A 27,986-nucleotide genomic window follows, 5' to 3' on the forward strand; every position below is an offset into this window, starting at 1 on the left:
AAATCTAAAAAAAGATATTATAAAATCACGTATAATAATATGTGACAAAGCCTTGAATTTGTTGCTATTTATTTTTTTATTTATTTATAATTGAATGAGCTTTTTTAAGACCGTAAACGAACAGTGTCGAACTAATTTTTAATAATTTAAAGTCTTAATTTGCTATTATTTTACATGAACTCCAACCAAGCTCGAGTTCAATAATAATAACACAAATCAAATTCGAACTTATTTCGAGCTTAATTTGTTAAAATTTATTTAGAATTTATTTATCAAATTTAAGTTGAATTTTTGAATTTTGTTATTTATTTAACAATGAGTTTACTTCATCTATTGAATTGATTAATTTTAAACATTTAAAATTTAATGCAAGTTAATTACAACATATAATGGAAGTAAGAATATTTTTACATATACTTTTACCTGAATTGATATATATATATATATATATATATATATAATAAAATAACTATAATAAAAAGTATTTCACATTTTTTACGAGTCTATTAATAAGTCCATTAGTGACGTTGCTAAATTATTTTATTTTTAATTTAGTATTTATTTATTTTTAAAAATTAAGTCATGTAAATATATTAAATTGAAGACATTTAGGACATTATATAGTTACTTTGAATATATATGTTCTTGTTGATGTCTAGTTGATGTTAAGATGATATAGTTTATGTTTGGTTGATACAATTTATTTTCTTAAATTGATTTTAATTTCTTTCCGTCACTAAAAATAATTTTTCTTTTATAGTGAACCTATAACATAAATAAAAAGAAATTTACTGTATAATACATATTTGTAAAAAATATTTATTTTAACACTTAAATAAAATTTGTAAAAAATATTAAATATTCAATAGTAAGTCAAAAAATTTAGGATATTATATGGTTACTTTTTGTATGATTTTTTTATTGATGTTTAGTTGATATTGGTTGTTAAGAAGTGTATGATTTATTTATTATTTATTATTTAATTTGTATCTATTTAAATTTTAATTTTATTAGTAGGTTATTTATTTATTTATTAATTTATTGTAACAAAATAATTTTGTTGATTAAAATTGATGTGTGATTTTTTTAAAGGTTTTTTTTGATATAGTTGACGATTAGTTGATTTTTTTGAACATTTGACTTGAATGTATTTTTATAAATATATTTTTTAGAAAAATGCTTTTATAATTTTTTTGTTAGATGTAATTTTTTTATAAAAAGAGGTATTTCTATAAAGAAGAATTTATTCGAAAATTCAGATGTTAAATTGACCGTTAGAGTTAATAAGGCCAAACTGAATCTGACTGGAAAGATAGAGGACCAAATTGAATCTTATTCCTTCATAAAAATATGCCTTTTGTTTCAGAAAATGTTAAGCAAATTATAGATCCCCGTATTTCAAAGAGGCGGGGTGTGGCGTTTTAAACCTCAGTGTGGCAAAATGACTGCAACGCAGTATTAGGGTTTAAGCGAAACTAATAAATAAGAAAGAAAAAGATACACCGCAAGTCGGTCGACGTTAGGCCGCATGGAAGTCCCAATCATAGGCAGCGATTCTGTCACATGGCTCGAGCTGTCCGTCCCGGAGGCCGCCGGTTCATCTGCCGGTTCACCTCTTCGTTTGGCTCCTCTCTCTAAGGATTGTGCTTCCTGCTCCGTAATTGGGGACCCCCTTGTCTATCTTATTTGGTACGTTGATTATTTATTACTTTATTTATATTTTTATTAAATCCAGTGGAAATGCAACCAATTTCAAGATATGTATAAATGATTGCAACAGGAGGATTCACAAGAACCTCCCTTGTGCTATTGAGCTACTTGAGCTCTCTGCTGATAAAAAATTTCTCAAAATTGGACTCCGTATCACTTTCTCTGATGCCCTTTACCCTTTTGCTTATATCTGCAAGAACGAGGTTTGTCCTATGTATAATTATCATTACTCATATTTTATTTATTTATTTAGAAATTCTGAAACATTGAACTGTTATTTAATTATTTGAATGAATTGAAATTGCAGTTTGGTCCTCCTGCGTATCCCTATTTGCTCTATGCATTGACTGTTACAGGAGTAGCTTACGGTTTCAAGTTAAGGAATGTTTCTGGTTATACTTCCAGCTCCACTTTTGCACAGGATGAGGTTATAGAGTTTAATTTGCAGAGTTATTTGAATAATGTAACAATAACTAGTGTATCAGCAACTGCCGGATGTCTTGCCGTTGGCAGAAATGATGGCTCTGTTGCCTGTTTCCAACTTGGCTCACTTGACCAAAATGCTCCCGGTATATTGTTTTTCTGTTTATATGTTCTTATGGTCTCTGTATTCTTTTTTTTTCCCCTTCTAAATTGAATGCATATACATACTTTTAAAGAATATTAATGGACTCTAGGGTTTGGAAAGAATGCCGGAGACCCTGTACGGGCAATTATTTTGCCTTGTCTTTTGTTTTATTGGTGGGAAAGAGAGAGGTCACATGATCAAATGTTTATGTAACTTATTGAAAGTCAAATGTTGTGTGACATAGTTGTAATTCAAATGTTTGTGAAAATAATGCTAGTCAAATGTTTGTGTAACATTATAAGATATTGCAATCATATATGTGTATTTTGGAAGGAAGTGTCTGCATTTTTTAAATTCAGGCTCTGTTGTTTAACCTGTTGAGAGATGAGATGTTCTTTTAGCTTCTTCATGGATTATGCTTCAGGGAACTGGGGGCTCTTCAGAAGGCTGCCTTTTGAGTATTACTCAGATTGATTGTAGGGCATTACATGTCTAGTTGCTGTTTATAACTGTTCATTTTCTATTATTGTTATTATTACAATTATGCCTATTACTTTGTTCTTAATTTTTTTAGATGAGGATATCTTATCCTTCATTTTGTATTCTGCTTTCTCTAGTCAATATAGTTCTCTTCTTGTGAAAAGAAATGTTTCGTCTGCTACATTGTTTAGCTATTTGACAATGAAAATATGGAGCTCTACAATGTCCTACTTCTGCCTATGTACAAAGAAATTTTTAGGGTTTAATTTTTCTTCATGGATTTTCCTTTTTCTAATCTGCTCTTGTTCTTGCCCCTAGGTTTTGTACATGAGCTGCGGGATGATTTAAGCATCAGTCGTTTGTGGGGTTTCATGTCTAGGTACTCATTATCATTTGGACAAACTGTTATATAAGAAGGTTTTTGCTGTGTAACATTATATTCATTTCTGCCTAATGCCAAACAAATGATAAGAGAGGACATAAAATAGTACTGCCTCCATCCTAAAAAGATAGTCCACTTTCAATTTATACGCAGATTAAGAAATGTAGGTTTTTGTTTTTTGTTAATACCATTAACTTTTATCACTATTTTTCTAAAATACCCTTATTAACTTTTTATAATAGCTAATATTTAAAAGTATAAAACGTGAACATTAATTGCATGTAATAATATCTATGTTAATTAATGAAGGGTATTTTTGATAATTACTTACTAAACTAACAATTAAGAAAGGGAACTAGACTATAATTTGGGATGTACTAAAAAGGAGAAAAGGACTTTCTTTTTGGGATGGAGGGAGTATGTCCTTTTATCTGCTGATCATTGCTTAAGCATGAGAAAGAAACCTGGACTTGCAGAACATTCATCATAGTTTAAAACCAATTAATAGTTATATTTGCAGAGTTGAAGTGACTGTCTAACTGATGGTGAAATACCTTTGACTAAATGCACATTTTTTGGGCCATCCCTTTTAGTTTCACAATGAAGTTGAGATTCTTCATCACTAGGCAATGCTGGTTCTAAAATAGCTATAGTCATATCTTTCCATGATTTATGAACTAACTAATTTACAATTTATACTGAGTAATGACATCTGGAGACACTTGCAAATTACTTGAACACTTGGTTTGTAATTTTTAGCATAGCTTTAATCACATTTAATATTGTGGTTGTTGATTGTTACGATGGAACTGTATTGAGAATGAAAATTGCTACATGTTCTATTTGCAAAATTTGAAAAATGTATAAGTTGACAAATCTAAAGATATATACTCTGATACTCAAAGTTCAGAATAAAAACAATGTAAAATTTGTAAAAGAATCTAAGTCTTGTATCACTCGGACAAAAAAATGTTACTCTTTAATTATAATGGTGAAGATAATCCAAAAATGCTTAAATGTTATTATCATGCTTGTTATATAACCTGAAATAGTTATATTTCTATTATCATTTGTTTCATCTTGAATTAAGTTTTTTCAGAACATGCCATGCAGGAGTAGGATGGTAGGGGCTGTGCAGGATTTGGTAATACAGGAGTTTCACGGGCTAAAACTTTTGTTTGGGCTTCATTCTGATGGGATCTTACGAGTATGGGACTTGTCATGTCGTGGAAAGCTCTTAAGCCACTCCATGAGCATTCCAAATTTAGAAGGCAATACCTATAAATTTTTCTTTTTCTTTTATGCAATTTCTAATATATACACTGATAAATCTTCTTTTTTTCTTTTCAAAGGAAAAATAATTGAGCAATATTTATGATTAATTCCTCATAAACTTTTTTCAATGTTTTGTTGTTTAAATATTAGTTACCTCATCACTAGGCTTTGGAAAGAATTCCTTAGGTCCTCTGAGGATTGGAATTCTAATGAACGAATGTAGTGGTTCAATATATTGTTTCCTAATCGAGTGGAAGACGATTAAAATCAGATATGTATCAATCTGAGATTCCACTTCAAGCCATTACCTAAAATTAGATCATCATATTTGCAGGTAAAGAGTGCAAGTAGTTTAATGGATTTCACTAGCACTACGTTCGTGAGTTTTAGCATAGGAAAGGAAAGAAAGTCGTTTACTATTTAACCCGTGGTATATGAATGAAATTAAATGAGGGTTCAAAAGATAGGGAAGGACTCGAGGTATTAAAGTGTAAGATAGTTCTATTTAAAATATATTTTCCATTGTAATGGAGGATAACTCATATTCCTTAACTTCTAAAGTAGGGTTCAAGGGATAAATTATGCCGCTTTATCCTTTCTTTTTAAACCTCATTAAACTCCTAAAATAATGATAACTATTATCCCTTTGACGCTTTCTTTCTCCCCTATCCCTTTTGTTTCCTCCATCCAAATGAAGTGTAAGAACTTGAATAATTTGTAAAATGATGCAATTGGCAAATGAGTGAGTCTGCATGGAAGTGCCAAATGGCTAACAGTTGTTGCTAAATGGTAGTACAAGCTAACTTAACATTTCTTGAAAGTGGCAACCAGATGAACATAAATTAGAAACTATATTTTTGGGGTGTACAGTCTTGTATGGGTATGAAAAGAGTGTTATTTTTCATTTTCAAATTTTCTAGATGTATGGGAATAATAGGGCTTTTGAGGAAGGGGGAGAGAAGGGTTGGGGGTTTTTGAGGAGTGGGCAGGTGGCTGGTGGTGGTGGAGTTGTAAGAAATGAAACTTTGATTTTTGTCTGGGCTGGTAGTGCTTTCTGCCTTTTGAATATACAAGCTTTTTATGTATTATTTTTTTGATAGATTTTTCTATTGTGAGTTTATGGCCTCTTGGTGGCATGCAATCTAGACTTTTCTCTGCACTTATCCAAAACCTTAGAGAGAAAAGGTATCTTGAAAGAAACCCACTTGCTTGGTGTTATCCATTGAATGTGTCTCTTGTTAGTATTACTGCTTAGTAAAGTTCTTGTTCTTTAACGATAAAAAAGTATTTTGAGCTTATTAAGATCAAACTTTCTATTTTATCTACTTTTCCTTACGTTCTCTTCTACGTTCTACTTTCAGGTGCAACAGTTGTAAGATTGTGCGTGGGTGATGCTACTACGGATTTAAGCTTAATTCCCTTGGCCATCTTGTACAAACATACTGTGGTACACATCTCTGCAGTGAATAATGATTCTTGAATTATTATCTACTATTGTTTCTAAAGCAATAAGTTTGTTACGGCTTTTATTTACTTTATTAGCGGGTTCCCTTGTATCTTAATATATGCTGGAATTTTTAATTGGTTGATCTTGCCTCTTGGAAGGATTCTACAGCAATTCTTCAACTAGTTAAAAGTTTAAACTTTCTTCTATTGAAGTGGATTTCTACTAAGTTTTAGGATGGGAGGAGTACTTGGTCTAATACGTATATGGTTGGGTTTTGGTAGGTTGCTACTTAGTAACCGTGTCCTTGTTTTAGTAAATTTATGGATAATTAACACCCTGATTACCACAACTTAGACAATTAACTAAACATGGGTCTAGTTTGGGTGTGACTTTATGGATCCTTTCATCTATATTTCTTGGTCTAGTGTTACATTTATAAAGAGATCTAAGTGATTCTATGCATCCATAACCTGCATGGTTCTGTTCCCACCAATTATTCAAAATGTCCTAAATTTATTTGTAGAAACTTCGTCAAAATTTTTGGCTTGACACATCTAACTCTCCTTTGAAAAGAACCTTTATTGACTAAATATAGACCAACAACTTGAGGTAGAGTAGTGTAGGAAGAAGTAAGCTTGGGATTTATCATCCTTGGAGCTCATAACATGGTTAAGAGGTCATTCTGGTTTTCTATATTGCAACAAGCCATTAGAGTTAACCTATGGTAGATAGTTGAGCAGCTGGAAATCCTTTTGATGATAAGCCTTCTAAACGCCATTAGATAAAAGGTGTTAGAATGAATACAGATGGAGTTAGAAGAGAAACCCACGGTCATCGAGATACCAATCTACTTGAAATAGAAGAAAGCTGAAAAGAATTATGGTAAGGCTTAATGTTTCCTTGTCATTTAATTGTAGGGATAAATGAAAAATCTAGGAAGCATATTACTGGAACAAGTAGAAAATGTATAATGAGGGTATTATGTGGAGATTCTTTGGAGAAGAGACTCTATGGAGATGAGGCAAGGTAGCAGAAAACAAAGAACTAATATTCCCCTGAAATTTTGATAGACCCAACATGGACTTTGCATTTGATTATATGGAAAATATTATAAACTATTTGCATTATCTTCGTTCTTGGTAATGGGGAAAAGAAAAATAGTAACTGTCTTGTGTTCTCCGCTCATGGTAACACACCTTTCAACAATTAGAAGCAACACTAGCTTTAGTTTTGTAGTATTTAGCAAAGGACAACTTAATTTTTTTCATACATTTTAATCGTACTCTTCTTTTTATATATTCACTCATGCCTCTTGCACGACATACCTAAATCTGATGACCTTCATCTGATAAGTAAATAACACTATTTTTCTTTTGTTATATTTAGCATAAGGTAACAAAATTGCTTTTACATTTAATCTTCTGTTGTTTAGTAGCTTATTTTTATTGCAAATAAGATAACAAATTAAGATAATGGATTCTAGTTGGTTGTTACTGCCCTTGAACACTTCCATCTTTTGTGAGGAGTCGGTACTTAAAGGTTGGAATGCCGAATTTTGTAGTTAGATTACTTGATGCAGCCGATTGTATTACTATAGTGAGTCTAGTGACTATTAGAGTAGAATTGAGTTAGAAGGTATGGTATAGCAGCCTTTCGGGCGAGCCTCTGGGATCTCCTGCAAAAACCCCCCATGTGGGAAAAGGAGTAGGCGGAGGTAGTGAGCAGCAATTATTACTAATAATAGTAGGTTGTTAGATGTGGAATTTTTTTACGTGAAAATCTAAATTTGACTATTTGTTTATGCAAACACTTGATCTTGTGCCAACTAATATGGACAATAATATTTGTGTTTATAAATTAATTGGTATTTTTTTGTATAGAAAGTGCTTTCATCTACTGACTTTGAATGTGAATGAATGTTACAACAATAACCTAAGTGTGGTAAATTCTTACATTTCATAGTTTTTGATCTGTTGATGCTTTAATGAAGTTACAACATGATTCTTGCTTTGGACAACGACTCAATGAAGTTCTAATCTAACTGTTAGGATATTATGAGTTTACTAGCAATAGAAGTTAAATGAAGTGAGACAAATTTGTTTATAGAAAATTGGAATTCATAGTTATTGTTTCAACATTTGAGTAAAAGAATAAAACTCCGTTAATCATTAGGATAACATCTGCCAGTACAATTCAGCTATCCAATCCTACTGAATATTTGTTAACTTTCCTAACTGATAAGCTCTAGTCTCTAGATGAAGAACACCATTAAGAAGCAAGGAAAAACCATTAGAAGCATATCCTCTCCTAGATAACTTCAATGGCAATTTTATGATCCTTGAAAATTGATGCACTATTGATGTTTTCCTTGAACAAGTAGAAAAATAGTCGGAGATGTATAACTAATGTATCAACTTAATAATCTTGGTGACATAATTTTCTTCCGGTTCTCCTTTCAAGCTTCATTTAGGTGTGCTTTTAATTGCAAATACTTCTTTTCATGCAATGTGCTCACAAAAGGAGAGTAAGCTTTGGCATTATTGATGTTACATGTCGTAGTTGCTGTCCTTATTAGGAGTATAATTGAGCCGCATCAATTTGAAACACTGCAAAGGCTTGAGCTCAACCTAATGCAGAACCTCAAAGCTCGAAGCTTGACCCGAACTTGACTGAGTCTCATTTTTTAAGCTCGAGCTTGGCTCAGCTCTATTCTACTATATAAAAAGTGTAAAACTATCAAATAAAAAAAGCTCAAACTCAATTGTGTCTCAGTTTTTCACCTCAACTCGATTATATACTCTTGCTCGACTCAATTAGTATATAAATGGTAAAATAGTAAAATAATAAAAACTCGATTTGGATTGCTAGCCTGCTGAGTCAAGTATTCTCAAGCTCAAGCTTGATTCCTCGACTTACTCGAGTGCTCAAGCTCGACTTGATAATTATTGAATTAATCTCGAGTGTTTTTTGAGTCAATCCTCAGTAGCTTGTGAGTTGGCTTGACTTGATTACACCTCTAGGCCTCATACTTTGCATTTTTCTCCAATCTGTTGGTCTTGTGGGCAGGGGCCAATTTTTTTATGAGAATTGTTTCAAATATATCTGCAGGAAACATTAATCAAGGTAACAAATTTGGCATGCAAGACATTTGATTGAATCCTTCATTAGATTCCTTTAGCATGCAGGTTGTTCTCTGCAAAGAATGTGCTTTGATTGATTAAATCTAGTTATTTTCTTGGTGTCTATATCTGTGCACTGAATAATGTAACATCTAAAGTAATAGTATTAATTGCACAGGTCACAACATCGCAGTAGGTATTAGAAGTGGTATTTCTGATCCTGTACCTATTTTTCTTGGCCAGTAATTGATCATGATGCTGTGGAAGTGATGTTTCTAAGTCAACTTATGATGCTGTGATTGTTTCAGTTGTCATAAATTTGATCATAAAGCTACTATTTTTTTGCTTATTTGGTTCCTTTATGCTATAGTAGTAATGATTAATTTCTTTTCTCAATTATGAAGGAAGTTAGCATGGAGATGGTCTATGTTTTAAGGCTCCACTGTAGTTTCGGAGACAGGATCAGTTTATCAGTAGAGTCCTCAATGCAAAATATTCCTCTTCAGGAGGTTGCCATTGCTTTTCTATTGCTCTTATGCACTATTTTTATTCATGAGAATATTTGATTATTAGGGTCTAATGCTACTGTTTCATTTCAGGGGGAATTCATCGATTTCAAACTTACTTCAAATAAGATCTATATATTGAAGGACAATGGATTAATGCTTCATAATTTAATTCATACAAGTAACAGTGAGTAAGTCTACTCCTTGCAATAGTTCTTACTTACATTTTTTTTGAACTATATTATCTTTTCTCTGTAGACCATGTTCATATTAATTTTCATTCACATAGTTATGCAAGGTGCAAATCCTAATGCCTGAAAACACTAAAAGCGAGTGACCTTGAGGCTTGTGCCTTATACAAGGCATGCTTTTGTATGTTTTAACTGTTTCTTCTTCTGTAAATGTCCAAGGTTGGTTTGACTATATAAGTACCCAGACCATGCACTCATGCATGCCAAAGAATGCATGTAAGAGGAAAAAAAAGCCCAGGTGGCTTCAGATCAATCACAAACTACACAATAGGAAGCTAACATTGTTTGTAGGGTTTTCTACAGTACACATCTAGGTTTCCTCTCTCTATATCATCCTTTTATATATTCTATCTCTACTGCCACTTAGTACTCCATCTTTTTCCCTATTTTCTCTCCTTTTCTAAATGCTTCTAAGGCATTATGGATTATATGCGTGTGTTTTCTAAATTTTATTGCTTTCAAATATTAATTATTTTATTCTTCTTCTATGTCTTGCCTCTCTTTGATGTGCGCTTGCACCTTGCTCCTAAGCTCTAGAACCTCTCTCTGCGTTGATGCCCCCTTATGCCTTCACTAGCCATTTGTTTTGGAATTTTATCCTTTGGGGTCCTTGCTTCCTATTTTGCAGTTCATTTGTCTTGAACTTTTCTTTCTTCTTCTATTTTCTATAACATTGGGCATTCTAAAGCGCTTATTGGGGATAAAGCATCACTTTGCCCTATAGACTAGTGCCAAAAGAGCAAATTGGTCCAACTTTATAATTACAGGTCAATTAAATCCAATTGAACGCTATGTTTTGGAGCAGTGCTCCCATAGAGATTAATTTAATCAATTAAAGGTTGAGAAATCCCATGGGCATTAATTTAATATATTAAAATTTGAGAAAAGACATCTTTAGGCCCCTAAACTTTGCAAATCTTTGATTATTGAGCCTATGTTTTAGTTGTTTCTGACAATGTAATATAAAGATAATACCCAATATACCAAATGCTAATTCCTATTCTTTTTTAAAATCCCCTAACATTACTTTTCCACTGCTAAACCTGACTTGGTCACCTGCATCGTTGCTCTTTTGTTCCCGCTTTTCTTAATAGTTTTCATGCTTGAAAGCTCTATTTTATATTCTCCTCTGGCAGTCATGCCAGCTCTAACGTCAACGAGCCCCTCATTTGAACAATAGAGTTATTTTTTTTAGGAAAGAAACTACAGAGTTTTTATTAGAGCTATTGTCTGATTTAACCTCTATTTAATGGTAATAGAGACCTTGGCAATTGGTTACATTGTTATATGCAATTCTAGCATCCAAGTTTAAACTCTATTGATAGGAACAGACACCTAGGCATTTGGTTACACCGTTGTACGCTATTCTAGCATCCAATGGAAGCCCATAATGACCATTGAAGGTTGTTGATGAATTATTTTGGTCAGTGCAAACTTGTGCACAATCATGACAGGAACATAGAGATGTGAGAAGATTGGCCAAATTGCTTGGAGCAATTTGCTCTGTGATGTGCCTGGATTTTAATTGTTTTGTCATTATGGAATTTCTCTTGTTCTTTGCTACCTCTCCCTCTCTCTCAAGTGGCCAATGAAAGAAAATGAAGGAGAACGGAAGAAAAGAGATGAAGATGACAGAGATGGAGAATTTGGAATTCTTAAAATTTCTTTTAGAGAAAAGAGGCTACTTTAATTTTTTTTCTTAATGCTGATACAGAATCCTATTAAAAGGGCCACTGTTAGATTAATTTTACGCTTTAATTCCAATTACTAAATAATCCGTGAAGGTTTATAAAGACAAAAGTATGAGACCTCAAACCAATATAATAAAAGTTTAGGAGTTTGGAGACTCAATTCGAAAGGTTCAAGGGTTAAAAATGGGTTTCTTTCCTTTAAAATTCAGAAACACTTTTTTAATTTCATTTATTGACTTCTTGGTTTTAGTGTTAAATGAATAGTTTTGCAGTCACTGTCTTGCTGGTAATGCGTTAAAAAAACCCACAGTATACTACCCTTTAATAAGTTTTAGTTTATGCTGCCAATAATATAAAGAAAATCCAAGAATCAATGAGGTTTCTAACAAAGAAAATGGGAAAAACGTATTGGAGGATTTATGAGTTCATTTATTATGGTATAAAAATAAAAGAACAAGCCAGACAAAACTGCATTTATGGATTAAAAGAATGGGAAATTATAAGTTTCTACATATTTTGCAGTTAATCATAAGATCACAACTCAGAACATATACATTCTTGAGTTATTTTCTTTCCAAGAATGAAGAGGCTAATTGGAAGAACTGAATCAAAACCAATCTAAATAAACTAATCACAACCAATCCAATACTCTAGCATATTATTTTACAAAAACCTCTGTTTGAGTGCTTCAATGTATCTTTCTGTCTGGTCCCATCTATGTTAATCGATTCTCCGTGTACAACCTGTTCAGTTGCTAAACATGGGGCACAATATCTTTGGTGCTTGGGTGGCCTTGAGGTGGTCACGTGTTAGTATCAATAGTGAGGATGGACTGTGAGCAATCTGTGCAGTAAAGTTGCAATGGAGTGAAGGGTGGTGCTAAAAATTGAAGGGAGTTATTTGATGATGAAGTGAGAAGAACTGCAATGACCGAGGTTTCCAGGCTGTGGTGGTGGCTGGAAAATTGTGGAGGAATGGAGGAAAAGAGAAGGGAAAAAAGAGGAAGATGGGGAAAGGTGCTATGACTAAAGAAGATATGGAGATTAGTTGGCTTTTAGGATCTTTTAAGGAAGAAAGTGTCAGGAAACGGAGAGGAAGAGTGGTGCAGCTGGATATGAATTTAAATGCTTTATTATTTTTATAATAAGTTATTTGATTCACATTCTGTAGGAGCACTTGCTCAGACTCTGTAAAAAATTTGGTTTAATTGGGCCATAATAAAAGCTCAGTCCTAGTTGGATAAAACTTAATTTTGGGTTAATTTGCTCTTCTGCACAAGTCTGTAGAGAAATCTCTTTTCATGCTTGACTGTAAACATCAATAGGTCCTATAAACTAGATTTCTTAGATTCAAGAAGTTGCTTGTTTTATGTCAATGTCTAAATAAATATATATAGCTGAATTGTTCACTTTTTAGGGAAGAAGCCAAGTGCTATGCTTTGCAAGAAGAATTTGTTGCTGATCAGCTATTTCAAAGTTCTGAACATTCTTCAGATGATCTTGTTTGGATTATCCATTCAATATTCTCATATACAAAGGTGATAAATTGATTTTGCTTATAACTCTGTTATATAATTGGAATGTTGTGATGGAATGATGTGCTGGGAGGTCAGAGATATATTGTACTGTTGATGCTGTAGATGCCATAATGTACCAGCTCCAAATCTTAGAATTGGTTACTTATCAAAAGAAGCCAAAGAAAGGATAGAGGAGTTTTAGTGTGTTCAATTCTCATTTCAGAAATGCCTAATATTATAATCTTATTTATGGTTTTTCATAAAATATTGGAATCTGTTATTTCCTTTTGTGTTGCCTTCTTTTACGTCATGGCTCCTGCAGAGCCCAGTTTGGTGGTCATTTCAAAGACCCACCTGCTCAGTAGGTGTAACAATTTAAGCTGAAAATAGCATGATGAGATATAATAGTCATCTGAATACTAATGGCCTATGGTCCGCTAAAGTGACATTTGAAGCTCTGGAAAAGGAACTAGTAGGGGCTGTTGAAGTTACTATTAACATTTATCTGTAAACTGAATGGCATCCCTTTAAATATTTAGGGTTTTGGAACGAGTGAAATTGCTATAAGCTTATTTCTTTTTACAAATTGTTATGCTCTAGATGAGATGGTCAGTAAGAATTTTTCTTGTCACTCTTCTTTTATTCACTCTGTGACTCGCTGTAGATAAGGCATCTAGGAAATTAATCTTTTCATTATGAGGATGCTATAAATTGTGAGAAAAAACCTTTTATTTTGTAGGTGGCTAATTATTATGAACTCTGCAGATTCTTGTTTTGCCTGTTCTTCTACAAGCCATCATAAGATTGCATTATCATACATTGGAATAGTACCATTATGATTTGTGTTTTGCTTTTTACTTACTTTGTCATTTACATTTGTCTTAATTCTTCAATCCTTTTCAGTAGCAATATTCTGCAAGTCCTTCTATTAGTCAATGGCTTTATCATGCTTTTGGTGTTGTGTTACTCATATGCAAGGTTCCATGTAAAACTATGCTGCTTGTAATGTTTATTGTCTTAAACTTATACAGGATCATGTTGTGCCATTTGTCTCTTCTATGTTTTTGCATCGGCTTCTTCACCCTGGAGTTCATCATAATTCTGTTCTTCGTTCCACTCTGCTGGATTATAATAGGCACTGGACTGATACTGAATTCCAGTCCTTAACTGTTGGTGGACTAAAGAAAGAAGTTTATTCGCTAATTGAACATGAGGTACTTCTTTTATTTTCTTCACAATTTTGTTTATGATGCTAACTTTAACCATTTTGTTCTTCCTTTCTCTAGTAAGAATACGGTACACTTTGAAGGTTGCAAGCAAGACTGATATGCTATATATTTCTTCCCAGGGTATCAGTGAAAGTCCAACATCAATATTTTCTTCCTGGAAACATTTTTGTACACGTTATTTTCATAATTGGTGCAAGTTCAATTCACCATGCGGTTTTCTAGTTCAGTCCTCTGCAGGTGTTATTGGTTTAATCAGAAAGAATTCAATATCTTTATTTCGTGATATGGAAAAAATTGAGGTGCTTATTGATGGTATGGTTGATGTTTGAATTTTCTGAAGTTGATAAAATATATTATACTTTTCATGGATGTTCTCTTTACTGTTTCTTACATGTATTTTACTGTATTCTTATAGGTTCTGCTGATGAACTTCTTGATCCAATCAACTTTGGATTGGATTTATCCGATGATGATACTGAGCGTGAGATTCTTATGGACGCGATTAGATGCATTATGAATGTGAGCCAACAATTTGGGAAAGTAGCTTCTGCTATATTTTATGAATCACTTGTTGGCACGTCAGCTGTTTCTTCTGAAGAAATTGTTCCCCGCTTGCTGAAGATTCTGGAAACTGGATACAGTTCAATGGTGTCATCGTTGCATGTATCCAATCTTGGACGTGATGCTGCTTTGGAAAAGGAACTGGCAGATCATAGAAATTTGAGGAAATTCTCAATTGATATACTGTTTTCGCTTCATGCTTTGCGCAGAAAAGCTGATTCATGGGGCCAAATCTTGAATGTTATTGAGAGCTATCTACAGTTTCTCGTACCTCAGAAGGTCGTACAAAAGTTAGATGCTGGAACATCACTTGAAATGAATATTTCCATTTTGGTCCAGGCTGCTTCTCAAATTGCAAAGTCAATGTTTGATTCTGCATTGGACATTCTTCTATTTGTGAGCTATCTTGTCCATATCAGTGGGCAGGTCAGTTTTTCCCCTCTTTATTGCTCTTTTCTTTTTCTTGCTTTTCATCTTTAATGATATTGTATTTATTTAGTTAAACATTAAGTCTTACACCTATGTCTACTAGTTTTCTATTTGTGGGAAGCATGCTTTTCTCGGACCGCATTTAGCTTATATTATTGGGAAAATGACACCTATATCCCAGTTTTTTGCACTTCATCTTCTAAATTTGCAAGTTTTTTCCATTTTATCAACTGTCAGCTTTTTATTGGTAAAAATGCTGCCAATAAAGGGTGTGTTTTAACATGTTTGTTGAACTTGCATACCTTGTTCAATTGGGCTGTTTGCTTGCCTGCATTCATTCCTGTCTTTTGACACAAATTTCTAGTTGAGTTTCTGTTACTTCTTTAGAATACTGATTGTAAAAATTAGGGAATACATAATTCCCTCGACTTGTACCCTTGTTTTTAATTGAAATCTGAATCAAATTTTGTTGAAATGTGATATCTGAACTTAACAATGCATTGCAAGGAATCCGTTATTGCTTTGTTTATGCTGTTAATATCAGCAGAGAAGAAATACACATGCGTCTGGTTGCCTAGAAAATTTTGTAAAAGGCGAGTATCCTCTGGTTTCGCACTGTACCTCATGAGGGACAACTTTTTATTGATTATAAAATCTTTAAAATGGTAGCATGTGCTTTATACCATTAATTTGTCCATAGCTCTCATTAACAGTCTGATGACATGGCACTTGGGGTGGTTATAAATTTATTTATATTGTTCTTATTGAAAATTATAATAAAGGCAACTAACAACCTAAAATAAAATGAAAGATAATAAGGAAAAAAGTCCAAATCAATTTCTATGTTTCTAACTGGGAACTTCATGTTCTTCAATATTTTTCTTCTCTCACCTCTCATTAACACCTTTAGCTCCATTATTCCTCCCCTATTTTGCTGTCCTTTCACCTATCACCTATCATGATTATTGTTCTCTGCTTCAATCTGTTGTCTGGTTTTCACAACCTTATTCTGTTTTTGCCCTTCCAACTGCAGTTGCTATCCTCCGACTTCTCTTTTGTCTTTGATGACTGTTTCTCTTCCCTCGAGTTTTATCTGCTTGGCTAATGTTTCTCTACCTTTCGTTTTGTTTTTCGTGGCGGCTGCTGTCTTAGGATTACCTCCGATTTCCCAATAGAAATGCTGGCCTACGTCCACACTGGATATATCATATAACCCTTTATTAGTAACATGTATATGTGCGATTAGGTGTGCAATAGCTATGATGTGGGTTCAGGGATTAGGTGTTTTCCTATTAGAATGCTCTATGCATTATTAAATTTTGTAAGCAGATGGGTGTTGGAGTTTCTTTTATTCAGGTTAGGATGAAGCCTTTTCAGGGTTTAATTTTTTCCTTAAATTTAATTGCTTTCTTATCTAAAGATGCTTAAAAGATGCCCATCATCAATTGCAGATGTATGGCATGCACTGTCAAACCTAAAATGATTAGTTCAAACGATGTACGTATTTATGTACAATGATTTGTTTTCTTAATTTGTGCACCACTGCATTTGGGTTTTTTTTTTTGATAAAATTTCAGATGTTTTTTTATTTTTTATTTATTTTTGTCTAATCTTAAAACCGAAAAAAGTGATAATTTTTAAGTGCAATTTCAGTATCTCTAAGCCAGATTGGCAGATGATTAAGGATAATTTGGACTAAATAACAGTGCAAAGAATATGGTATCACTTCCACTTCACACAAGACTCCTCTTTTCTTTCCTTATTTCGAAGATGAAAGTAGCAAATATTCCTTCCCTTAATACCATGAAGGATCATAGTTAAATCCAGCAAAACTCATACATATCTAAATCAAATGAAAATCCAATTGGGCTTGTAAGAAATTTAAAAACAAATAAGAAACAATTTCAGGTTGCAGCTTCTGAAGTTTATTTGATCCCAACCCAAACCCACTCTAAAATCTAAATTTCTTTTAGAAAAAAGACCCGCCCTTCAAGAAATTAAAAGAAAAACAAAAGAAGATAAATAAAAGGAAAAAGATCCTGATGAGAACAGCAATTTCACATGTCTCAGGTGTTTTGAATGTCTAGAGGAAGTGGGATAGAGATGATATAGGAGTTGCCGAGAAGAAAAAAGTCTTACGTGTCATGAAAAGTATACTGGAACTATTTTGTCATTGTTCAGTTGTGGGGATTAAAAAGGGGAAATAATTTTCTTTTGTATATGATCTGCCATTCTTGAGCATTAAGAACATAAATTTTTTCCATGTTTTACGCACACAATTTCTTTTCAAGAACACTAACAGCATTTGTCCCTTATGATCTGCCATTTCTTGAAAATGTTTTTTATATTTATGTGAAAAACGAGCAACATTAATTTCTTACAATTTTCTTTTAATACCTTATAGTTCTCGAATACCTCATAATTCTGTGTGCTTATTGTTTATTTGTAGGTATAACTTAACATTGTTTATGGTTTTACTGAATTTTTGGGGAATAATATTTTGTTTCAATTTTTATGCAGATAAATATGTTGCCTGATGATATATCCAGAATTCAACTTGAACTTGTCCCAATGATTCAAGATATTGTTTTTGAGTGGTTGATAATTCATTTTCTTTGCACCACTCCATCTGAATGTCCTGCAATTGAAGATTTCAGTTCCCAACTCTCAGCATTGCAAATCGGTGAGTTAGACTGATGGTTTTCTACTCAATGTTAAGTCTTAATGATTGGGTTATCACTTATGATTGAAGTTGTAATCTATTACAAGTTGATAATTTTGTTTTACCCATTCAAGTTTTTTTTCGGCTAGGCGGCAGTCTTTTGATTAAGGGTGTGTTATCAGTTCAGAATGGTTGTATGCCTAAACTCATCAGTATTCATCTAGTTTTGAAAATGAGCTACAGCTACTTATCTAGAGGATTTTTTGAGTAATTATTTAAGCCATTGATTATGTCATGCGTAATTCATTTATTTATTTTTATTTTTTCTACTCTACTGATGCCAAAAGAATATTAATAATACTGGAATCTAGTTAAGACTGCCAAGTTGATGTTGTACTAACTAAACAGTAACCCATTTTTTGTTCCCTTAATCAGATGGCAGTATTGATAAAAGATCATGGAATGACAAACTGGGCAAATGTAATTTTACATTGGCTTTTATACTTTCGACAACTATTCAAACCTCTTGTGAAGATCCTCATCAGCATTGTTCACAAAATCTCCCAAATCCGCAAAACATCCTTGATTTGGTGCGGAACTTTACAAGCTGGATTATTTGGGGAAAATCTGGGGAAGAATCTAATTCTTTCTTAAAGCGTTCAAATGAACTTGCTCTAATTCTCCTTAAGCATAGCCAGTATGATGCTGCTGAGGTTATTTCTTGGCATCCCCTTTTCGAACATTTAAAATGTTTGTTATTTGAACAGTGTAGCTAAACTTCTTCCTGTTCTGTATGTCTATTTTCCATATTTCAGTGCCTTCTAACTATGGTGGAGTCCAGCTTACGAAGGGAGAAAATATTTAGAACTATTCAAGATACTGATGGTGATTGGTGTGTCCTTCAACATCTTCTAGGATGTTGCTTCCTTGCTCAGGGGCGATATGGATTCCATGGAATCTTGAAAGAAAGGAAAGTTTGTGAAGCTATTCGCTGTTTCTTCAGGTGCTTAATAATCTAAAATTTCTTGCTGCTTGCTTATTCATGATATTAGACATGCTTTGTCCAGTGTATAGTCCTTAGAGGCATCTCGGGCAAGTGTCTGAAGAAGTGAATTTTCGCACCTATTCTATTCTCTATTTGCAAATCAGTTGAATGTACTGAGAAGCAAATATAAGTTAAAAGTATGGGAACATTGATCTTCATACAATTAGAATTATTGAATTTAAGACATGGTCGTGGAGTGAAATTATTTCTTACTATCTTTCTAAATGATTTGTGGTAATATCATAGAGTTGATGGATCTTTGGTAGATGATGCTTCTTTGCATTTTTTCTGTGTTTAATAAATTCTGTTTTTCTTTAGTCTTGTTTAATAGTTGTTAGTGTGCTACTCAGAGCTTCTTCTGGACAAGGAGCTTCCCAAGCTTTGCAGGCTTTGTCTCATGAAGCAGGATTGCCACATCTTGGTTTTGGTATTTTTTTTTTTTTTGAGAAGTGTAATTTCTTACTTTGTTTCAATACAATGATGGTTTTACTTATTCATTTTTCTGTTTTTCATCTTTGTTACAGATGGTTGTGTATCATCTGCTGCTTGGAAGCTTCATTACTATGAATGGGCCATGCAGATTTTTGAGCAATATGGCATTGGTGAAGGTGCTTACCAATTTGCTCTGGCAGCACTTGAGCAAGTTGACGAAGCTCTTACTCAGAATGATGATTCTTATGGGAGAGATTTTCCCACTGAATCATCCTCTTCCATTAAAGGACGACTTTGGGCTAATGTCTTTAAGTTTACTTTAGATCTCAATCACTTATATGATGCATATTGTGCCATACTTTCTAATCCGGATGAGGAAAGCAAGTATATCTGTTTGAGGCGTTTCATAATAGTCCTCTATGAGCGTGGAGGAGTCAAGGTATTTGTGAATCATTGATATTATTTTGTTGTTTCATTTTAATAGTACATTTCTACAATCTGCCTGAATAATGTTGCTAAGCATAGTAGTTAATGCCATTTTAATGGCAGTTAAAAACTATTGACACTTCTCTTTATCTTATCTTAACCTTTTCTCATGAAGGTGTCAAAGTGAATTCTGAAAATATTTCATAGTCTGCTACTTTTTGAATGCCATAGCTAACAAATCTATATTCTGATCACCAATTTTGGTCACCTCTTTTGTCTTCTAAGCTGTATTAGATAATTTTTGAGGCATCTATTGCATGAACTGCTAGTGACTGATAAAGAAAATAATAGCATTGTGCTACTTTTTGAATGCCATAGCTAACAAATCTATATTCTGATCACCAATTTTGGTCACCTCTTTTGTCTTCTAAGCTGTATTAGATAATTTTTGAGGCATCTATTGCATGAACTGCTAGTGACTGACAAAGAGAATAATAGCAACGAATTTATATGAGTGCAGGTACTTTGTGGCGGTCAAATACCCTTCATAGGATTAGCAGAGAAGATTGAGCAAGAGCTTGCCTGGAAGGTATGCTGCAAAGAAAAAAATGAGCTTTGATCTTTTCTCATGATGTTTCCTCATGCACTAATGCCTTGAGCACTTTCTTCATTGAATTTGAAGGCAGCGCGCTCGGACATTTTGTTGAAGCCCAACCCATATAAGTTGCTGTATGCATTTGAAATGCATCGGCATAACTGGCGAAGGGCAGCAAGTTACATGTACCTTTATTCAACTCGCTTGAGAACTGAAGTAGTTCTGAAAGATCACCAGCAGATAGTACTGGTGCTTCAAGAAAGGCTGAATGGGCTTTCTGCTGCTATCAACGCGCTCCATCTTGTTCATCCTGCTTATGCTTGGATTGATCCTCTGCTTGAGGGAAATTCTCTTAATGAATATTATCCTAGTAAGAAGGCCAAAAGAACAGCGCAAGAACAGTGTAAATATTGCATCCAAAATTCTGTTTGTTCTGCATGTTACTCATATTACAACTTTCATTATAGAATTTGCAGTTATGGCTATCTCTTTCCCTCTGGTTTAAGATAATATTTCATATTGTTGAGGCAATTATACAAAAATATGTGCATGCATACATGCATTAAAGCATATATGTGTGTATATATATATATGCCATTCTGAACAATGATGCATTTTGCTTCTGTTGCAGTAGTGGGAAGTGATATTCAGTCTCAAAAGCAGAACTCTTACATTGATCTTGAGAAAGTTGAAAATGAGTTTGTGCTGACTTCTGCACAATATTTGCTGTCATTAGCAAATGTCAAATGGACATTCAGTGGTAAAACATATATTGTTTCGTGTTCTTTCTGTCTATAAAGGTCATACTTAGTATATATCGTCGTAAGCACATTCTATAATGGAAAATCTGATTTTCAAGGTCATTTTAATTTATACCGAAATGACTTCACAAGTCGATGAAGGCTTACCTCATAACTTGATTTTTTTATTTTTGAATGACATTCTTTTCTCATATATGTATGCATCTTCATCTCATGATTAAGATTTGAGTATGTACCTATTCGTCTCTCATTTGTTTCTAACTTTCATCTGATTATTCACATTTCTTCTTTTTATAATATTTTTAATTTTCTTTTCAGGAATGGATAATGCTGTGTCGGATTTGGTCAATCTCTTGGTTCAATCAAATCTATATGATATGGCATTTACAGTTCTTCTGAAATTCTGGAAGCACTCTGCATTAAAGAGGTTTAGTGCTCATCCTTTAGTTGCATAATGTCATTTGACTATGAATATGAGTTTTTCCTTTACTGTGCTTATGGATGTTACTTGGTTCTTTCTTTTATTAGGGAATTGGAAAAAGTCTTCTCTGCTATGTCATTAAAATGCTGTCCGAATAAACTAGGCTCCTCATCTACTGGGTAAGATAAGCATTTCTTTCTTGCTCTCAGCACTCCTTCCTTGGCCTCCCTCTCTCTCTCTCTCTCTCTCCCGGTCCTGAATTTCTCTAGACATGGTATGGGGCTACATGACATCAGTATACACGATGACTTGATTTTCAGAAATGATTTGAGGACTCACGGTCTTCTGTTGCCATCCTCGACGAAAGATGTGGCTGTTCATTGTTCACCTGATATGGGCTCTATGTCTCACCAGTCTGGAGGGACTACCCAATGGGAAACTCTTGAGCGTTATCTTGTTCGTATCTTCTTCCCTTTCCTCTTATGCAGTTCTTATTTCTCAAACATGTGATTTTCCACATCCAAAAGGAGGTCTCATTGTAGAATAATATTGCAAAATCTTGTAGATTGCTTAAGCTTTCTTATCAAGTAAAAAACCACTGTAATTGAACAAAGAAAGGAGCCTACATCAGAAAAGCAGAGACTTGTGTTCAATGGTAATTAAGGGTCTGTTTGGGCCTGCTGCTAAGAAAAATATTATCTTAATAAGATAAAAGAAATAAATGAAATTAATTTAATTCTTGATTCTCCATTTTTTGATTAGTTTACATTTCCCAAAACCTTGACTTGATATAGTAGACTTTTGAGAATGACATACTTATTTTGCAGGGGAAATATAAAACTTTTCATGCTGGATTACCAGCAACTGTTGCTGAAACACTTCTTCGTACAGATCCCCGGATTGATTTACCTCTATGGCTAATACGTATGTTCAAGGTAATTCTTGTATTAGGAAATGGAATATTTATCTTTTGGGCATATTATTAAGCAGGATTTACCTTCAAATTCATAAGTGGAATAATGACAAATATATTATCATTGGTTGGCAGGATTTTAGAAGGGAGAGGACCTGGGGGATGACGGGCCAGGAATCCAATCCTGCAACTTTGTTCCGACTGTATGTTGATTATGGTCGATTTATGGAAGCTACAAATTTGTTGCTAGAGTACATGGAATCATTTACATCAGTGGTAAGTTGCAACCTTCTCCATCATGTTCTTTTCACCAGAATAACATACTGTGGCTATTCTATTTAATTGTGTTGGTTTACTCAGTTTTAGCATCTCGCGACAAGCTTGGATGTATTTTAAGCAGTGATTGGTTGAATGGTGTGTGCATGTATAGGGAATTGCAGCTTCACTAGTTACTAGACATTTTTTTTTTCTTGAAACTTGAAGACATATAGTCTTCAAGTATGATTTTGGGAGACAAAAATAATTTCCTAGAAGCTTTGAGCATATTAAAAGTTCAATGATGAAAATTAGTGCTTCTGCTGCCAAATTTTGAGAAGTTGTTTGTCTGGAGTTATGATGCATCAAGTGCGGGCGTTGAGGCTGTTCTCAGTGAACAGGGGAAGGTATTGAAGCTGTATTTGAATTCTGAGTTAAAGCTGATGGGATCATGCACCTGGTAGAATTTTTCCTTGTTCAGTTCAATTTTCCAGTGACACAACTAGGAGAATGGAATATAGCGGGAGATGCATGTTGCAAGTGATCTTTAGTCTTAATAGTGATGAGTACCAGGCCTTAAGTTTTAGGGAGCTGAAAATCAGTGGTGTATGTATACCCCATGTTGAATAGATAGTGTCATTGCTACATGGTTCAGCAACTTTGCTACATTGTTACTCTTTTTTTTTTTTTTTTTTTACTTAAATGCAATCAGTTATGCAGAGATTTCTTTGTGTAGGTAGATTATAGGAGAGGTCTTGATAACTGGTTGGGAGGAGTTATGCAGACGAGGGAAGACTCAATCCAGTTTAAGTACTCAAGAAAGTTAGAAGTATGGTTTAACATTCACACTTCATTAACTCGAGGTTATTCTGTAATTTCCTGCTTGCTGGAAATAGTTCACATTTCTTTAGGGGTCTATTTTATTTGAAAGTCTTATTTAGTAGGCTTTGTTGGTTTAGGATAGTAGTGATTTCTTCCACCTTTATTAGGATTTCAAGCCTTAAGGGTTTAGATTTAGCTTGGGTCTATAAATACACATACAATAGATTCTCTTATAATAAATACATTTTGTGGATTAAAAGTATTAAATATTAGAAATATTAATTTACTGAATTTATAAAGGATGAAAACTATAAGATTAATTTATTCAAAGTAAATTACATTTACAAATTTAAAATCAATAAATTATTATATAAAATAAAATAATTACTATTAAAATGCAAGTTAAATACTTAGTTTTCAATTTGATAAGTGATTGCCATGAAAAAATCATGTTCTAAAATAATATAATAATGGATGCACTTTCTTTTAATAGAAATAATTTTTTTTTTTTTCACTTGTTTCTTTTGGTGGCACATGTTTAAAAAAAAAGAAAAAAGAAAACTTTCTTTGTATTTAATAGCTTCTAAAAATATTCTATAGATTTGGTACTTCTTAAATTTTAAATTTACTACTAATTATAAGCATTAAAATAACAAACCCTCGGACTATCTGTGATTGAAATTCATTTTATTTCTAAATAAATTCCTATATTTTGTGTGTTAACGATTACTATAGAATTCAATTCAAATAAATTTATTACATTTGAGATGATTTATAATAAGAAAAAAATTCATAGAGATAGAAGAAATGAGAGAAAAATGGGAGTAAAGATTAAATGAAATTAGTCTTATGAAATAATTGGGTTACTAATATGTAATTCTTTTGGAAATTCTAAATATTTTATTAGAATTTAGTTTAGTTATGATATATTCCATGGATTTAGTGAGTTAGAATTGTAAATGAACTTTTATTTCAACCAAACACTTAACTTTGGTGTTGGAGATGAATTCCACAAAATTATTCTTCCAAACATACACAATAGAAAGGAAAACGATATATGGATAATTAGCATTTTTCTTTTAAATATTCCCTCTAGTAATTAAGATTTTTTTTTTTTGTAAATTTTATTAGTCATTGGATAATAGAATTATTAATTATCCAATTACGAAAAAAGTTGGTTTCTTAAATTTTGTTAAATCAATTGAGTTATTAATTTATTAAATGTTAAATGTAGCTTTATTATTTTTATCCAGAGATTTGGTTTTAAAAATTAACCAGTTTTGCTATTTTGGATTGTGTGATTCAAGGCAGCCCTATATGTGAGGCCTTTCATTCTTTTCCATGATTACTGAGAATTTCTAAGTGACTCTTAGAATCTTTTTGTCTACCGCGATTAATAACAACTTCCGGCCTTCTAAAGCCTTTTATATTCTCCAAAAGGAATGTATGTAGGATATCCTACATCAATGAGATAGTGGCAATGGAAGCAAATTAATATATTGGTTAAAGACACCGAAGATGTATGCATATAAAAATTTGTCGTAGCTGTGGCCATCTTTACCGAATTTTCTAATTCATGACTTGCCTAAGAAAGTAATGAGCCTGAATAATGATTCTCCCGTTCCTCCTGTAAAAGATTAAAAGTTTAGAGGGATTGTGTCCAATATTCACTCTGACGATCAAGTTAATTGAGGTCTCAAGGAGGAATAAAAGATTGATGGTATTAGAGAGTATGAGCAGTCTTGTTTACCTGTAAGAACTTCTTGTATAAGTTAACCATACTCCTTTTTGTATTTGGCTTCAATTTGATCTGAACCAAATCCTAATAGAAATCAATAAGTGGAACCGAATCCCACTAGATGTAGAACACTATGAGATGGGACTGAATCCTAATGGGGGTCAACCATGAGATGGGACTGAATTCTAATGAGGTTCATCCTTATAATAAAAGCTTTGTCATCAGGTATTGGAAGTACTTTGGTTTCTTTTGAGACTTTGAAAGACTATGAATCTCCATAGGCCTTGAACTGTTAGGTTAACTTACAAACACACCCATGTAAGTGGGATTTGAACTCTCCTTGCACAGTACCTTTGGACTTGTTGTAAGGCCCATCTTTCTCATTTATATGCCTCTATAGTGACCATACGTCATTAGATTTATTCCATCTAGGATTTTCTTCTCATCATTAGTATTCTCAAACCCTCCCCCTTAACTGTAACTCATCCCATACTAGTGTCTCGCTAATATGGATGACATCTTTGTCCTTCCCTAACACACTTGGACCTAAGCTTGGAGGCTTTAGTTCTACAAGTGGGTCTAGACTGTAGCGCAAAGTCCTGGCCTTCATATGCGGGGCTAGCTTCCTTTGCTAGCCAAAACTTTATTGCCTAGGATCATCTTTCTGGTATGCCATCTTAGACTCTAATGTAGTGTTGAATCTCCATGGGTCTAGGAGTGTCAGGCTTAACTCATAAAAATTGTCATATAAGTGGGTATGGAACCTCTCTTGCAAATAACCAATTGGGTTGTGTTAATGTTCACTCTTCTCCATTTATATGCCACTATACTTCATTTTATTTAATACATGTGAATTTGTTTCCTATCTTCAATATTCTCCAACAGACTGCAAAGGAGTATTAGTCCAATTTGGCACCATATCCAGAAATGCTGCACTTAATAGTATGTTTCACAATGGTGTACATTATGTTGTTTAGAGTGAGATAACATGAATTCTTTCTCTTTGAATTAATTTCCCAAATAGAGATGAGTTCATGGGAAACTTATGGAAAACGCAACTTGAACAAATTGAGATTTGTTTCAGCCGTTAAGGGTCAACTGATAATTGTTGAGCCTATAGTAGCTGACGTCTTGTTTGGTATGATTTCAAAAGACTAAAAAGGTATTTATAGATTTTCTTTTTTTACTTTTGAGAATGCTGTTTTTTCTCTCATGCTTTTTGATACTTCCCAATTCTATCTATTCTTTCTTTTTCTTGATAACTAGTGAAGATGAAGATTAAATAGGAGGATTTATCTTATAGAAAATAGTATTTTAAGAAATGAAGGTTCTTGATTTACTTCTTTAGGGGAAGTGGGTCAGGACTATTATATGATTGTTTATTTGGATTTCATTGAATCGTTTTTCTATATGGTGTTGCATGTGCTATTAGTCATTAGTATTTCTTTCCTCTCAACTAGGTGATGTCTATTCTTAACGATGCTGGCTTTTTACTGATAAATGCTGCTGCTACCAATCTTTTGCAGAGACCATCAGACCTGATACATCGGAAAACACCATTTGCAGCATGGTTCCCATACTCGACAATAGAACACTTGTGGTGCCAACTTGATGAATTGATCAGTTTGGGCCACATGGTTGACCAATGTGAGAAGCTCAAAAAGCTAATCCATGGAGCTTTGCTGAACCATCTAAAGATAGTAAGTAATACTTTGAGCAAAATAGATCTCAGACCATGATCTCATTTTAATTACTTAACAAATTTGCTATCCACCGCCCAAATCACACCCTGTCAGTAACACTTCAGTTCAAATTTGTAGAAATATGTAATAAATGCCCTTTAAAAACTAAAATAAGAATTGTTCTTGAAAAGAAAAATTCATACAACTAGCATTGAATAAAAATAAAATCATTGCATCATATGTATATTGTCTTCTATCGTCATTCCAAGGAAAAATTAGATGGGATTGTAATTTTTGAGAAAATCTTTTTCTTTGTTTGATACTAGGGAAACCTCAAGCACCAAATTCAATGTTGATATTTTCAATTAACAGCTTCTTTTCTTTCTGTAAAAATTCATTCTATTGTCTTCCATACCTTGTGTTCTCAGCTAAAGGTGGATTCCGATGATACATTATCTGCTGCTACCAGTTAAGAAATGTTGTGCGACCTTCTAACTGTCTGTGGAGCGAAGGACAATTTCCAGTCCTTTTACAACTGATGACTCGGATTCCTTGAGCACACAGTTAAGCATCACTTTGCTTTCATCACATGTCAATTTTGCCAAGGACTATGGTGAAGCTGCAATTCCTGAAGTCACCACTGTCTGTAATTTATCTTGTCGCATGAACCTGCTACTAATTATGTGGGATAAAATCTACATTCAGAAAAATGGTGGACCGGTTTCTGCCTTTTGCTTTACCTACTGCCAAGCTGAAAAGAGGGTCGAAGGTTTTCTAGGGATAATATATGGCAGTAGACTTTAAGCCCTGAAAGAGTGTCAGAACCTTGGGCTTTTCTTCTCTTACCCTTTCCCTTTACTCTTGTATAGAAGCCATTATGAGATCTTCATGTTTTTGTTCATGCAGTTGACCGAGTGTATGTAGATACTAGGTTTGAATTAACAATCTAAGAAGAGGTTGGGTAGGTGTATTTGTAGTGTAGGAACTCGATCTTACTGTATCTTGATTCCAATATACATGGGAGTTAATTGCAGAAATTGTTTCCTATATTCTTTATCTCATATACTTGA

General features: G+C 33.4%; 1 protein-coding gene across 2 annotated transcripts; it reads left to right on the forward strand.

The window, feature by feature from the left end:
• The first annotated feature begins 1,348 nt into the window (after nt 1-1,348).
• LOC8288270 (nuclear pore complex protein NUP160) lies at nt 1,349-27,965 on the forward strand. 2 transcript variants are annotated; one of them, XM_015722580.3, is made up of 27 exons: nt 1,349-1,689; nt 1,781-1,913; nt 2,018-2,279; nt 3,077-3,137; nt 4,254-4,411; nt 5,777-5,862; nt 9,386-9,490; nt 9,581-9,678; nt 12,846-12,966; nt 13,977-14,159; nt 14,294-14,486; nt 14,590-15,161; nt 17,685-17,847; nt 18,262-18,539; nt 18,642-18,829; nt 19,222-19,298; nt 19,396-19,742; nt 20,250-20,318; nt 20,412-20,694; nt 20,956-21,084; nt 21,404-21,512; nt 21,614-21,685; nt 21,827-21,962; nt 22,334-22,441; nt 22,555-22,695; nt 26,761-26,934; nt 27,345-27,965. In XM_015722580.3, the coding sequence occupies exons 1-27, from the start codon at nt 1,529-1,531 to the stop codon at nt 27,387-27,389; spliced, it is 4,452 nt and encodes a 1,483-aa protein (XP_015578066.2). In that variant the 5' UTR covers nt 1,349-1,528; the 3' UTR covers nt 27,390-27,965. The 2 variants fall into 2 exon arrangements, with proteins under 2 accessions (XP_015578066.2, XP_015578065.2); XM_015722579.3 differs by having other exon boundaries at nt 1,350-1,689; nt 20,412-20,727.
• Nucleotides 27,966-27,986: the final 21 nt, after the last annotated feature.

The sequence above is a fragment of the Ricinus communis genome, chromosome 9 (genome assembly GCF_019578655.1).
Source record: "Ricinus communis isolate WT05 ecotype wild-type chromosome 9, ASM1957865v1, whole genome shotgun sequence".
Lineage (NCBI taxonomy): Eukaryota > Viridiplantae > Streptophyta > Magnoliopsida > Malpighiales > Euphorbiaceae > Ricinus > Ricinus communis.

What these genes read in the sequence shown, in the direction of transcription:
- LOC8288270 (XM_015722579.3), top strand. Translation starts at nt 1,529, where the DNA reads ATGGAAGTCCCAATCATAGGCAGCGATTCTGTCACATGGCTCGAGCTG. An exon ending in CCCCTTGTCTATCTTATTTG is followed by an intron (nt 1,690 to 1,780) that starts GTACGTTGATTA and finishes TGATTGCAACAG; the next exon opens with GAGGATTCACAAGAACCTCC. An exon ending in ATGAGCGTGGAGGAGTCAAG is followed by an intron (nt 19,743 to 20,249) that starts GTATTTGTGAAT and finishes ATATGAGTGCAG; the next exon opens with GTACTTTGTGGCGGTCAAAT.